Source organism: Mustela lutreola, chromosome X (assembly GCF_030435805.1).
Source record: "Mustela lutreola isolate mMusLut2 chromosome X, mMusLut2.pri, whole genome shotgun sequence".
Lineage (NCBI taxonomy): Eukaryota > Metazoa > Chordata > Mammalia > Carnivora > Mustelidae > Mustela > Mustela lutreola.
In genome coordinates this window covers 7,566,992-7,582,717 of record NC_081308.1, presented here as the reverse complement: position 1 = coordinate 7,582,717, position 15,726 = coordinate 7,566,992, and the positions used below count along the sequence as shown (strand labels likewise).

Sequence of the window (15,726 nt, the reverse complement as noted above, 5' to 3'; positions counted from 1 at the left end):
ACTGCATGTTGTGATGGAACCCGAGGTTCAGACCTCCTAAGTGCCATTTCTGTTTTTAACATAGACTTGGCCATTAACCCAGTGATGGTACCATGTTGCATGGACCAAGGAGGAAAGCCTTTGAAAGCCTCTTGCCACCTGATTTGAAGTTAGCCTTTTCTTTCAAAGAACAAACCCTTAGAATTGTTTCCCCGTCATCATTCTGGTTCTAGTCATAGGGTTATAAAAACAAGGGAGAAGCTAGACTCCCATATTCTGCTGCTAGATGTAATTTTGAGTCTAAAAGAAATAATGCATTGAATTTCATTATGAATGCTTTTTGGCATAAATCTAAAATAATGCCCAAGAGGTGGCCGGCCCTAAGGATCCGTGTGCTTATTACAGTGTATGTGTATGAATGTGGAAACAAAGCAACTGTGTGTCCATCTCCAAATGAAGCAGTAGATTTCTGTGATACGCTCCTTCCCCCAGATTGTCCTTACTGGAGGATTTAACGCATTGTATCGTGAGCCCTTCGCTGGTTCCTTAGTGAGGAGAGTTATTATATAAATTTATTATATAAATTTCTCACAGGGCCCTGCAGAATGGCTTGAGTACATAGATCTTGAGAGCGACAGCCCCAGCCCAGCAACTGGAGGCAGCCAGTGGGGACAACAAACACAGAGGGAAAAAGCAGACTTCCCCCGAGCTGCTCCCCTGCCTCTCGGGTCCTCACTCACGTATCTGGCTCTTTTACCGGGAACCCCAAAGTGTATCCACTTCACAAAACGTCAGTCTTTGCTCCATGCACCTGAGAGACACCTGTGTGATTCTTTACGTATCTGACTCCCGCTGCCCCACAGGCCCCTTGCTCTGGACCCTTCAGGAGCCAGCACTACACCTACGACTACCCATCACGGTAGCTGTTCTGTGAGTCCCTGTGGACTAAGCAGATGCACCTAGACCTCTCATGCCTTGTAAATTCTGGGGGCTCTTGAGACACATAAACCCAAGACTAACGGTTTGTAAAATGGTATCCTTGTGAGGATAAGGCATCGTGTACATTCTGTTAAAAATGTCACATTTCTCCATACAGTTCTTTACTTGAGATATGTGGGGGGAAAACTAGCGGCCTAGATTTCTGAAAACCCATGTTCTTTACCCATACTGGCCTCCTTGACAGTAATAGAAACTTGGGCCACTCTGACACACACCAAAGTCCCTGTATTTGACTGAAGAATCAGTTCTTCAGGAACCAGTCATTTGAATGCGGCTGCGCTTGGGTCTGAAGTGTGGGTGCGAGCCTTCCCTGGCCCAGCCATGTCTGAAAGTGTTTTGTTTTTTGATTCCAGAATTCATCCCGCAGGCATTTGGAATGCCCTTATCCCAAGTCATTGCAAACGACCGGGCCTATAAACTCAAGCAGGACTCGCAGAGGGATGAGCAGAAGGATGCGTCTGATTTTGTGGCTTCCCTCCTCCCATTTGGAAATAAAAGACAAAACAAAGAACTCTCAAGCAGTAACTCATCTCTCAGCTCCACCTCGGAAACACCAAATGAGTCAACGTCCCCAAACACCCCAGAACCGGCTCCTCGGGCCAGGAGGAGGGTGAGTTGGCCAGGACTTTCTCTGACACTACTGCTGAAACAACCGAAGCATTACTAGGTTATTCTCTGAGTCTCTCCGCTCTTGTGAAAACTGGAAAGGGAGCCCAGGGATCTGTCCATGACCCCATGCGGGGACAGCATGCCCTGGGCCATGTGGCATGTGACACAGCCTCAAAGCCTTTCTCTGACCACTCTCAGAGCTGCTGGGTGCCCCTCCTTGGATCCCCATGTGTGTGCCCCGTGATGTCCTAAACATTCTAGAGCATCACTGTTGATCGTGCTATAGCGTAATCTTCTGTCCTGTGGATTTACCCTGGAGACTCTGCGGGTTGGGGGCGGGGCCTCTGCGGGATGGGGGCGGGGCCAGGCGGTTCCTTAGTCTCTTCATCTCTAATCCAAGAACCACACCTAGCCCCCCAGCGACCTGACTACCAGTCTTCATAAGCAAGGATATATTTTTTTATTTGATTATTTTTAATCAATGGAACTTTTTCCCCCTGACAAGAAACCTACATATATATCGTGTATCATCTATCATCTATCTGGTACAGCATATCATATATCACATATATATATATATATATATATATAGAGAGAGAGAGAGAGAGAGAGGGCACATATGTCCTCTTTCTTTATTTTTTAAATTTACATCCTCTTTCAAATCAATTCTGTAACAGAATCAATTTCTTGTTTCAGGTTTCCTGTTTCAATTCAGGAAAGCTGAGTTCTCAGGCAAACTGGTTGGTGATGGGCTGAGCCGGTTGAGAAGCATCTCTAAAATTTCCCAGGTCCTTGGGAGATCTTCTCTCCTTCTCCTCTTGCCCGGAGACCCCCCAAATCTTTGCTGCCTCTAGCCACTCACTACTGCTCTAGTCAAAACCCCAAACGCTTCCCACTTAAAATCCACACTCAAGATAAAGGGGTACCTGAGCCACTGCTCTTTTTCAAGGTTCTGGTTATGTTTAAAAGCGGTCATGATCTCAGAGTCCTGGGATTGAGTCCCGCATCGGGCTCTCTGCTCAGCAGAGAGCCTGCTTTCCTCTCTCTCTCTGCCTGCCTCTCCATCTACTTGTGATTTCTCTCTGTCAAATAAATAAATAAAATCTTAAAAAAAAAAAAAAAAAAAAAGCGGAGAAGTGCCGACTTCCCAGGGTATTTAAATGGATGTGACGGAGCTGTTCTACAGTCCTGTCATCGTTTGGGTGTCATAAGGCCATAACACCCAGACTCCACGTGTGCGCTTTCTGGGAATCAGGAGCCCAGGCAGCGGGCCTCCCAGATGCCCTCCCCTCTGTCCAGGCCTTGCTAAGACATGAGCAGTGAACCCCTTCCTCTCCGCTTCATCAGCCGGGGCAGGGGGCGGGGTGGCTGTGCAGACACAGCCGGTGCCCCGCTCCCCTCCACTCGGCCTTTAGCAGTCCCAGGACACCAGAGCCCCCCTTCCACTCGCCAGCACCTCGCCCCTGCCAAGGGCTTTCACGACGATCAGAGGCACCAACCCATGCAGGTGATAGGCTGCAAGGGCTGAGACACTGAATGTCACCTCCCCGCCCCGACCAGAGTTGCTCTTAATCAGTGACTCTTGCGGCTTGTGGTTCCCATAGCCCAGCACCCTTGCTCCTGACCGCAGTGGGCTCTGAGCTGCTCGACCCACACTGTCTCCCAGAGGTGCCGGGAGCTTGGGCACGAGCTGCACACAGGCTTGTCTAGACCGGGGGACGCTCTCCATCCGCTGCCCTCCGTCCCCTTTCTCGACCCCCTTCCCCCTAGGGCTGTCTCCCAGCGCCACGTCCCTGATCAAGTTCTTGGTGCCAGTTCTGGGGGGAAGCCCAGCCAGGGCGGTTCCATGGAATCCAATGTTAAAGATCTACCTCCTCGAGTCCCAGTCGAGATGTTTGGTTTTTATTCACGAGGCTTCTCGGACTTTGCCTCATTCATCCATCATGTGATCTTTTTCTTGTTTCAAGAAACGAAGTGATTGGGTCAAAATACAACAATGCAACGGCTGCCCGCTCCCGTCTTCCATTTGGCGAATGTTGTTTGTGGAAATTGTAACTGCCATTCCCTTCCCCTGTTGTGGTAGTTTCCTGACTTCTTCAAGAGGTGTTGGCCGTGTTCCTTTTACGGAACGAACGGCATGATTCGATGAAGTGGCGTGGTTTCAGGGGGACGCGCAGTCCTGGGCAAAAGCGTTACCGGCTGGCATGCGACGGAACTTGCTCGTGTTTTCTCCATCCGCGCCCTTCATTCACGCCTCTGTGTGGTTTGCAGGGCGCGATGTCAGTGGACTCTATCACAGATCTCGATGACAATCAGTCGCGACTGCTAGAAGCTTTGCAACTGTCCTTGCCTGCGGAGGCTCAGAGTAAAAAAGAAAAAGCCAGAGATAAGAAACTCAGTCTGAATCCCATTTACAGACAGGTCCCCAGGCTGGTGGACAGCTGCTGTCAGCATCTTGAAAAACATGGTAAGCAGATTTGTCTGTCCGTGATGGAGTATGAGAGATTCTCGGTTATTCAAGCTTGGTGGATTTAAGCACCCAGTTCAATGCTTTGTTCATCTGCTCAGACTCTGGGCTGAAATTTCCTTTGTGAAGAAAGTTTACAGATCTGACTGTTGGCTTTAGAGAGTACTGGGCTATACATGATTGTGGGAGAAAAAAATCAACTTGATGGTTTTCAGGCCACCCAGCACCCAAGGGTCCTCAGACGTGAGCCTGGAGGCCAAGATCTATTGGGCTGGGTCTGTCCCCAAGCCTCTCGTCAAACACAGCCCAGCCACTTTTATCTTTTTTTATGCATCAGTGTTGCCAGCAAGGTTTCCTTTAAAAAAATAAGAGTCTAGCTACTTAAAAAAAAAAAAAAAAAAAGAGTTACTAACCATTCTTTGAGTAGAAAATACATGGTTTCTGACAACAATTTTCTATATTGCTATTTGCATTTTTGTGGAAAGATGTTCACTTCAAACTTCTTCACAATGACCCTTTGGCAACTCTATACCAATTAATATGTGACTTAAAAATATACTTTTTAAAAATTTTTTCTGAAGTGTAGACTTATTGGCTCATCAAACTGCTATTTCCATAACCTGAGTGTGTTTCGTGTAGTGTTAGCGTGTATTTTATGGACACGAGAAAAGTTAATTGCTTTTTTACTATAACATAATACATTCATTGTAATCAAGAGGAAAAGAAACAGAAAAGCTAAGAAAATCCCGAGGCCATCCTGGAGACACGACTACTGTTGATATTCTCATCTCCATTTTCCTAGTGTAAGCGGGACTTCGTAAGAAATGATGAAGGAGATACCTAGTTATCTTAATCACTAGATAACATGTGGATGACTTAACAAAATGAGTACATATTGAAGCTTTGTCTACACAACATTTTTTTAAAGATTTGTTTGAGAAACAGAGAGAGCACGAGTGTGGGGAGGGGGAGAGGGAGAGGGAGAGAGACCCAAGCAGATTCGTGCTGAGCCTGGAGCCTGATGTGGGCCGAAACCAAGAGTCAGATGCTCAACCGACTGCGATACCCAGGCGCCCCTCTGTACAAGATTTTTATATGTACCTGTGTGTGTGTGTGTATCTATCTGTCTCCGCTCCTAGGAAAGCACACTGGGATTCAAGGAAAAATGCCTTCGTAGTTTGAATTCCCAACAGTTAGTATCATGATTAATATAATGTAGGTGCTCCATAAATATTACTTACACAGAATTATTTTTTTTAATAGCTTAATGACAAAAGTGTTCAGTACCATAAATATGTAAGTTCAGCCTAAATTCCGCTGTGAGGCAGAAAAAGAGATTCATGCTTTTACGATTATAGTTTTTCACCATAAAGAATGTAGAGAGTGGACTGTAAGCAGTTCGAAGAGTCCTAAGTGAGAAAATTCTGCTCCAGTCCTGCAAAACTCCAGTGCCAGGCTGAATAACTCTTTATGTGAAAGACAACTTGGTATGTCTTTCTATTTTCTTTTTCAAAATGAATTTTCATGAATTATAATTTGTAAAATAGCATTTCCTTGAAGCTTAGTAAGAAACTGGACAGTTCTTTCTCATTTTGGCATGGTTAACGTGCAATGTAGGGCCTAAAAGAAAAAAGATTATCCTGTCAAGGACCTGATTCTGCTCCTGGTTTCCATGGTGTTTGGCTCCAGAAAAATACAAGACATATTCAAATGCAAACGGATATTCTCCCTGGTTACTTGAAACCAATGCAAAAAAAAGCAAGCCTCAAAAACAATTCTCTCATAAGACTTTATTTGCCCATTTGGGAAATGGGTAAGACAGAGTCGTAGTCACTGTATCCTTATAAACATTTGTCAGAGACTTTTTCATTCCCTCCACAACTGGTCTTGGACAGTTATCTTGACTCTTGTCTGTGTCTGTGTATAACACCCTTCCCTACCTATACTTCACCCAGATGCTTTCTGAACGGTTAGCTCAAAATTCCTTATGCATCCTTGATTTCCCAGAAGCACAAATTAAAACAAACAAACAAACAAATACCACCACCACCAACAACAAAACCAGACAATACAATGGAGGCTCAAGCCCTATTACATTTCTGGGATTGGGGCTGATTTTAGGGTGGGGCATCCTGCTTATTCTGCCTGTCCGCTTTATTGGAATTCCCTAAGCTTGAGACCCAGGTGCTCCGGGGTCATGTTTCCATTCCAGTTTCTGCTGAAAAGGAGAGAAAGATGATCATGTCAATTTCTGGGACAGGCCACTCAAAGTCACGTTACCTTTGCCAGGTCAATGCCTTTTTGGATGTACGCCTGCTTTATCAATGACTGTCTTAAGTCAAGGTTACTAAATGCCTAGACCGTATCTCCTCTCTGAGGAAAATCACCGTATAGCTCGTGGGAGAGAATGGCTTTGGCCTTCTGATGGCTGTCAGTTGCTCTCCCTAGAAACAAGCAAACAAGATATATTTCAAAAAACTTGAAAGAGATTCTAACCAACTGAGATATATAGGAATTATAGCACTTGATCACTAACTCGTTATTTCTTCAATTACAGTCATTTTTGCTGAGTGAAAAAGTAATCTAATTGAGGAAATAATAATGTCATCAAAATGGGCATTTCTGAAGGCTGGAGAGATTTAGCCGAATGAACAGTCCTGCCTATGTAGAAAATGCTCTTATGCTATTTCACTTCTGTAGAAAATTCAACTCTCCGGAAACCATCAAAAAACTAAGAAAAAAATGCAGCCAAAATTAAAATTGCTAACACCTGCTATTAAAGTTTTCTCTCTTGTGCAAAGGAGGCTCATTCTGTTCAGTCAGGGTCTGTTTCTCTCTCTATAATAGATGCCAAATATGATTCGAAGAACTCTATATGCATTAATTAATTGAATCCTTGCATAACTCTTCAGACGGATACTCACTGTGTTCCCTTTGCAGGTAAAAAGTATAATTCTGGAGTGACTCGAAATAGCTCGATTATCCTGTTCACAAGCTCCCATCGAGGTAGAAGCAATAGATTAGGCTAGGGGTTGGCCTCACTTGTGAGGAAGACAGACTGAGAGCAGCAACAAGGAAGGTATGGAAGTCTTTTGAAAATAGATGCAGGGGCGCCTGGGTAGCCCAGTGGGTTAAGCCTCTGCCTTCTGCTCAGGTCATGATCTCAGGGTCCTGGGATTGAGCCCCGCATCGGGCTCTCTGCTCAGCAGGAAGCCTGCTTCCCCTTCTCTCTCTACCTGCCTCTACCCCTACTTGTGATCTCTTTCTCTGTCAAATAAATAAATAGAATCTTAAGAGAAAAAAAAAGAAAAGAAAACAGATGTAGAGCAAAATCCTACCCGAGGGCAGTCACCAACAAGTGATTCCACAAATCAGCAAGAATTAGCCTCTCAAATTATTCCGGAAGTTCAGGATACCATTTGTAAGCTATAGAACTGGTAAACAGGGTTTATGGATTTATAATTATATTTATAAATGAGTTTGTAATTATAGATACTAATCTTTTCTAACTAAAAAGCCCTGGAAATCCAGCCAAAAAGGGATTATACTTAATACATAAAGTGGCAAGACCATAAAATAAATATACAAAAAGATATCTATTTCCTATGTAAGAGCAGTAATCAGTTATATACTCTAACTGTAAAATAATTCATTCATATTAATATCAAAAACATACCCAGAGTATCTATAAGAAGCAGCAAGGAACTTCTATAAAGAAAACTGTAAAGTTCTACCAAGAAATCTAAAACATGATTTAAACAAATTAAGATGTTGACTTTGGTTCTGGATTGAAAGAAATAATGTTATAAAGATTGTAATTCTTTCCAATTTAATGATATGTTGTACTACTCCGAACTCTTTCAGTGGCAAGAGAGAGGAACCCATATAAAATTAGATTAAGGAAAGCACCCCCCCCCTCCCAAAGATCCTATTTACAAACTGGAAGTTTCAGTATTATATCGAGATTGAGACACAGCTGGAGCCAGGATTCAAACGATGGTAGGAGAGCATGAGTCTGTCCACTGTCTTCCCTCGCGGGCCAGCTCTCTCCACGTGGCTACAGAATGTCCATACCAGCATGGGCGGCTCCAAACCAGCATAACCCTCATAATTGATTATCCCAAATGAAGAGAAAATGAGCCACCAGTGAAAAAATAAATGTAGGCGATGACCATCAGTGATGATGATTAATGGCTTGTGCAGGAAAAGGAGAGCCACTCAGACATTCCGTGCCCCGTCGAAGGAAGGAAGTACATCATACTTCTTAGGAAGTGTTCTGCTGCCCCCTCCCCCTGCCCCAGAATCAAACCTGAATCAGAGAAAACTCTGGCTCAACTATGTAAAAAGCAAAAATACACACACACAGACATACATGGAGAAAAGACTGGATAGAAATAAAAGAGAATATTAAGAGTGGTTATTTCTGCATCAGGTATTTTTAAAAACATAATCTTTTACATTTTTCTGTATTTTATAGATTTTAATATGTACTTGTTTTAATTCTAACCAGTGAAACAATAAATGTCTATTTTTAACATTGATAAAGAACTAAGACTTCATATAAAATGCGTGTTTAAGTAATGATGAATCTGAATGATGAAGAAAATTGTATTTTTCATATGGGGATGATATGGAAATACATAGTATCACAGGGAAAGTTTTTCATCAAAAACATTTAACATGATGGGTCCCTGGTGTTTAGAGGGCTACGCTTCAGGTACCTGCAGAGGCTACTGGGGAGTAACTAAGCAAGCATTCGTGCACGCCATCGTGACGTTGCTGTTCCGTGTGTTGCTGGCATTCTATTCTATGTCCACAGTGCTTTCCTCCAATTTCAAGCCACAAAACGGGACTGTTGACTTTGTTTTCTTCTTTGCAGGCCTCCAGACGGTGGGGATATTCCGAGTTGGAAGCTCAAAAAAGAGAGTGAGACAGGTAAGTGAAAAGCGAAGACTGTCTTGTACGTTTCTTGACTTTCAATTGAATTACCTTGCACGAAGCTCCAGCTTCTGCAAATGCATCTCAGAGCAGCTCTTCTGAATCCTCCCACCAATTACAGGATAATCGACTCCCAAGAGGTAAAAGGCAACGCCTCAGAAGCTCAGCAAGGTTGTGATGGAGTTAGGATCAGACCTTTGAAATCAAAACGTTTGGATGTGTTCATGGTGTGTCCGGCCAAACAAAGATTATTTATAAACATCTTATTGAAACTGTAAAAGCAGGAGATTCAGAGAGCACCTAATTTGGAAAGGATAATAAACAGACGACAATTGTCTGGCACTTGTTTTTACTAAAACGTAATGAAATGATGCCCTTGACATTGCCTTCATATTAGATGCTGTATTTATAGTTTTACTTTCTCAAAAAGAAATCATTCTTCTTTCATTTCCGTGGAACCACTGGTTCCTCCCACCCCCAACTCACTGTACACGCGGGGACCGTGCCCCTTGCTCCTTCAGCATCGTACAACATTCCCGCGACAGAAGTTTGATGCTAGACCTTCAGGAATAGGTTCCTGTGAGCGGGCAGGTAATTGTACTCATGAGGGCTTCACAAAAGGCAAACCGCCCTTTGAAAAAAGAATTCATTTGTTGGCTAAAAGAAAATTAAAACGTGACGTTTCCTCCATTGGTCCCAACAGACCAGTAAGCAGTAAGGAACACAGCAACTCAAAAGTGAAGCCAAATGAAAATAATTTTTAGCTGATAAAGCTGAAGGAATAATTGTTCATAGTGTTGAAACTAACTGAAATCAACACCCCCTGATACTTCTTTTTTATCAAGAGAAAAGGGGCTTCCAAAAAGGAGTCCTTTTTCTGTTTATTTGGTGGGTGCCTTTATTTGTAATAGCCACACAAGGGACTACAGAACATACAACACTTTGCCACAGGGCTTGCAAGAAGGAAGGTAGAATGATAACATTCTGGGGCCTTCTCGCCTGGGCAGAGCAGCAGAATATTTTCAAAACATTATCTTACTGACTCCAGCCACCGGCTGTGAGAGGGGCCCCTTCGCCCGCTTCTTTCGAGGCTTAGAAAAATTAAGAAACTTAATTCAAGATCAAACAGTTTGCCCCAGGTTCCGTTCAAGCTCAGGGTTAAACTCAAGATCCCACAATTTAGATGAAGCCTCTTCCCATGGTTCATTCTTTCTGCATGTGCGTGCGCCAGGGAGGGAACCTGGCGGGTTTGAGGGATCACAGGAAGGAGTGGTGCCAAGGGGGAGACTCCCGTTCTGGCTGCCTGCTGCACACTGCTGTTGAGTTGCCGGGCATCAGTGGGCAGCTCGCGACGGGAATGGCATTCTCACCAGGCGGAGAGGCGGCTAGTCTCAGAAGCTATTCCTCACTTACATCGGGACCCACCAAAGGGAAAACCTTTGCATAGAGATTTATTTAAGGATTATCCAATCAGAATATAATTTGTGGTTATGGGGACTTCGATTCCCAGGGTGACATATCCCCTAACCCACCATTTTACTCTTGAACATCACTTCTTAGAACCCTACACTTCTTAAGTCAGAACAGTTGTTCGGAATAACAATATTAACAGCAAATTAATCATCTGTGGGATTACCAGTTGCTCATCAGTCTCTCCAGCAGCCTGAGAGCTGGGGAGGGGATAGGGACATTGCCTCTTTGTTCCCTAGCATACTTGGAGAGCCTAGACCTCTGCCCGGTGCACAGGAAATCCAGTGAATGAATGAATGAGTAAGTGAACCAGTGAACTCTTAGAGAAGCGTATTGCATAGAGGAGATTGAGGAACTCGCGGAATTGTTTCTACAGCAGAAAACAATACATAGGAGAAGTTGAGCTGCCGGCCATAGAAGTTGGCTGCAGAGTTATGACTCCCTTCCTCTTGCTATTGTGCTTTCATGTTGTCATAAACGCTAATGAACCCAGGATAACGAATAAGGCAGGGACTCCCTTTGGGAATTGTTAATAAGGCTCCTTTGACTAATCTAAGGCAGCTTTTATTTAGTAATTGTCATCTTTTGAGGCTTAGTCACAAATGGCTTATCAGGGTTTTTAGTTTCATCATGCGCAGCAAAAAATCTTGCTTTCTTGTTGAGTATTTCTGTAAAATGTCAAAATTCCAACCTGGTAGGATCGCTGACATGCAGAACTGCTGTGTGATAGATGAATTCCTCCCTCCCACATTCACCCTTGACCTAACCCCCTCAGCTCTTTCCTCCCAACCATCTGGATGTCATTCTCCAGCCCTTCTGCTTGCATCATTAACAGTAAACCTACAGATACATTCATTTAATAATGCATTTATTTAATAATGCATAATGATGCATATATATATGCGTGTGAAAATACATTCATGGTTAGACTCTGTAGATCAAGGCAACACGCTATTTTCTTCTCCTTTCTGGTGTCTGTGTGAACTTAAGACCAGATACTGCATGTCCCCGCACTTCGTTTGCTGGGCTCTGAACACTGAGATAGGTGTCGTGGGATATATGTGATATATGGTGAGATATGTCGTGAACCATTATTTTTCCAGTTACGTGAGGAATTCGACCGTGGGGTTGATGTCTCTCTGGAGGAAGAGCACAGCGTTCACGATGTGGCTGCCTTGCTGAAGGAGTTCCTGAGGGACATGCCGGACCCCCTTCTCACCAGGGAGCTGTACACAGCCTTCATCAATACTCTCTGTGCGTAACGCGGCCATTTGCAGGAACATGTCTAGGGATTTACTGGGATGACCGACTCACTCATTGGACCTTGTACATGTGTTTCCCAATGACTTTTTTTGCTTCTTATTTATTGGTCTCTAATGAGTGGCCTATTTGGGGAATTTTCTGAGATTTACCCTGGGGAGCATTAGCAAGAAGAAAGTTACCATAAAACAAAGAGGAATTTGGGATGCTTTCAGATGACCCCAGCCCAGTAGAAAGTGCTATAAACTGATGCTTTGCAGGAACAGCAAGAGCTCACAGTGAGTCTGTGCCTTAAAAGTGAGTTTGCGTTTCTGGTATGAGGAAGGAGGGAGCCATAGAAACCCAGAGTGAGGAAAGGGAGCAGGCAGCATTCCAGGGGAAAGCAGAGTGGCATAGCCCAGGGGCAGGGCTTTCAGTATGGCTGCTTGAGGGCTATCGACCCAGATCGCATGGAGGAGCAAAGGAGGAGGGGCGGGGAGAAACAGGCCAGAACTGGGACAGCCTCCGTATTTTTCTTCCTCCGATGCCACAATTAAAACAGGATCACGGAAGAGCGTGAAGACTGCCATTGTGCCCTGGCTTTGGCTACTGCCAACAAAAAGTCAATTCCTTGTGGATTCCTCAACAGAAAAGGGCCTCAGATCTGCTATAAACTCAGCTTTTAGAATGTTCACCAACTCCCAGGCACTGTTAGCAAATATTTCCTGAAAATGGAAGATCGCAGTCTACACAGTAAATGATGAGAACGGCAGGGAAGGGAGAGAGAGGAAAGGAGGGGACTTGAAGCTACCGTTCTTCCCCGGGGTGATAATGCTCGCTGCGCCTGGTGCATCCCCCAGGTCTCCCTGATCTTTACGCCCTTCATAGGACCTTGTGCTAAATGGCGAGGCCAGCGGGAGGATGGGTGCGGTGGAACGTGACTGGCCTGGCTCATCCCTTTCCGAAAGGGGTTGAGAGGGGCCTCTTCTCGGGACCTGAAGAGTGGGAATTCCCCCTTTAACTTACTCAGAATGCCTCCCTTTGCCTTGCTTAGTGTTGGAGCCCGAGGAACAGCTGGGCACCTTGCAGCTCCTCGTCTATCTTCTACCTCCCTGCAACTGTGACACCCTGCACCGCCTCCTCCAGTTCCTCTCCATGGTGGCCAGGCATGCCAATGACAACGTCAGCAAAGATGGGCAAGAGGTAGGACGCGCCCCCAGCGGCCCTCAATGCTGTGACTCTTCCCTTTTCCAGTTGCAGAAGAGTGGGCCATCAATTTGATGATCTGCTTCCCCTGGAGGAAATGGCACCTGCCCTTTCCTGACCCTGCTGTTGATGTAGAAGGAGAACCAGTGCAGGCCTTTTTCAGGAGGGACGGTTCCTAGGATCACATAGGCCACTGACGTCCTGTGTTTCCAGAATGCTTCTAAACGAGGCTGCCATTTTCCCTGATGATGCTTTATGCAAGACCTTGAATTTCCATTTGTGTGAAGAAGACAAGCGATGGGCTATGGAGGTGTTTACAGCTGTGAAAAAATGGAGTAACGGGGGCAGGGGGAGATTGCTGTCATTGTCATTAATTTGATCTGCTTCCTTAACTTGGGCCCCCACTACGTTGTCACCTTGTGATTCTTCCAGATTGTCCCTCAAGCTCCCATCTGCCCTATGGCTAAAGGTGTGCTATCCTCCTTTTAAGAGGTTCTTTCTCTCCTTAAACCCTTCCCCTCAAATCGACTGGCTTAAAGCCATGGAGAGTCAGTCCTGCTTCCAAACCTGGTGGAGAAGGAAGTAGAAGGATCTAGAAGGCCTGATCTACCATCGCCATGCATCTCGATGCCACAGCATGTCAGCCTCTGAACAGATTCTGCACAGTCCCGTGGGCCCTCCTGGGATATTCTTGTTGAACCTAGTCCCCACTAGGGCCCTAGGGTGGCTCCACCCCCTGCGCATCTGAGGTCCTGGGGTCCGGTTCTCTTTGGTTCATATGCAGCCATATGCTTCAAGGTGGTTTTGGTTTCACCCTCGGACAAAGGAGATGCTGACTTCAATTTTAGGTGACCAGTTAACAAGCAGCCTATTCAGTCTTCACCGTAACAAGAGATCTGTTTCCCTTTTTGGTACCATCCAGTCATACTTCTCCTTGACCTTGGACTGCCCCGGTGATCTCAGACCCTTTCCTATGCTAGTAACACTCATTACAAATCAAACACGAAGATGCCAAAGGCCTTATTCCACCACAGAACCTTTTCTTTTCAATCATTGTTAAGCAGAACTCAGCCCTATGGTGGATTCGGTTCTATATTTATCACGTTTCTTTCCTAAAAATCCTGGTCCTATTTTTTTTTTCCACTTTAATCCAGAAAAGGCAGTTCTGCATTTCTTGAGGTCATCCTCGCTGTTGGTGCAAGAATGGAACTTTCCTGACTTAGCCATGTCTCTCTATCGTAGTTATAATTAGTGAACCCTCTGCTGGCTTCAGGCTTCGTAATATGGTACCGACACCTTATTTTAGCAGACACAGCTCTCCCTGGGATATACTGTAATTCTCATAATTGTTAAGTGCTAGTTGGACTCCCCGCCTGGGTGTCATCCCTTATCAGCTGCGGATGCAACGCAAGCGGTGAAATCACCTGCCAAATCACTGGGTGGAGGCAGGGCCCTGTCTGCGTTCCTAGGCGCGCCAACCCCTTCTCTGATGCTCCTGCAGTAGCGTGGGAGCTGACAGTCGGGTCTTAGGTGACGAAGAAGAAGGCATCGATGAAAGCAAGAAGTCCGATCAAAGCAACTCTTGCTTTTTTAGAATCCTTTGCAGACACTCTCTCAGTCCAAATGCTGAACGAAACCCCATCACCTAGGCCCAAAGGAAGAAGAGATTCCGGGCTGGGGACCGACAACCCTTGGCCTGTTGGCACTGTAGCTGTCATCGCCCTCTCTCCGACCTCATGCCAGCTGCGTGCCCGAGGCTTTATCACGATACAGTCAGTCCTCCACTGCACAAGGCCGCGGTCACTGCCTCCGCATTTCAGAGGTGGAAAGCGAGGCCTAGGGGGTTAAGTAACTCCACCAGGATCCCATAGGGGCACAACTCTGCGGGAGGCACCCTGGACCCCATAGACACGATAGATTTGCAGAGCAAGCATGACAGGACCCTCGAAGATGGCAGGAGAGGGAGGGCCCGTCATTTTCATTCCCACGACCTTCTCGTATGGGATAGTGGTCGGAGCCATCCAGTGACCAGTAAAGTCGCAGCTGTGGCTCAAACCCAAACTGGTCTAGCTTACTAAGAAGACAGGAATCTAGACTAGGAATTGGGGGAAAAAAACCCATGGGTCTAGCTGGGGGTTTTCTACCCTCCGTATGATTGATATTTGGGACCAAGTACTTGTAGGGCTGTCCTGTGCATTCTGGGATATTTTAGCAGCGTCCTGGGCCTTTATCCTAAATGCTTGACGTCGGTAGCGGCTCCCTACCGTGCCCCCGTTGTGACAACCAAAAGCATCTCTAATTGCCGAGTACCCTGTGAGGGGTGGGGAGGGGGCAGAGTCACCCCTGGTTGAGAGCTCTGGGTAGCTTTATCACTAACTGACCAGGTGTTCTTGGAGAAATCTATTAACCTCCCTAAACCTGAGTTTCCTTACCTGAAGTTTGGGGATACAGAGTCTCCACCCGGCACGGCACAGTTGGGAAGACTGCGTTACTCTAATGTGATGGTGTCCCGGGAACAGCAAAGCTGAACCTTGAGTCAAAATGAAGCACTAGCAACCAAATGTTCAAGCAGCTGGGGAAAGAGGAGGAGCGGTTTGCTTCTGTGGAATGGTGAGATGTCCCAGGCGAACAGGCAGCCCACGCGGCCATCTCGGTTGGAGTAGAGGCTCTGGAGTGGGAAGGTCCCGAGGACATATGAGAGGAATCGGGCTGTGTTCACGGACTACCGAATGCCTTTGTAAGGGCGTAGGTGCCGCATTCCTTTAAGCCCTGCACGTTGGGAAGGATTCTGCTAAGGCTGTATGACCCATGCTGTAGCT

At 45.7% G+C, this 15,726-nt stretch overlaps 1 protein-coding gene across 5 annotated transcripts in view; it reads left to right on the top strand.

Annotated features, from left to right (window-relative positions):
- The window catches only part of ARHGAP6 (Rho GTPase activating protein 6), a 479,046-nt gene that overhangs the window by 428,780 nt on the left and 34,540 nt on the right, over positions 1-15,726 (top strand). For all 5 annotated transcript variants that reach the window (XM_059157791.1, XM_059157790.1, XM_059157789.1 and 2 more), the window contains exons 4-8: positions 1,332-1,588; positions 3,859-4,054; positions 8,934-8,989; positions 11,566-11,716; positions 12,756-12,904. In XM_059157791.1, the coding sequence (XP_059013774.1) occupies positions 1,332-1,588; positions 3,859-4,054; positions 8,934-8,989; positions 11,566-11,716; positions 12,756-12,904 (809 nt within the window). The remainder of the gene's footprint in view (positions 1-1,331; positions 1,589-3,858; positions 4,055-8,933; positions 8,990-11,565; positions 11,717-12,755; positions 12,905-15,726) is intronic.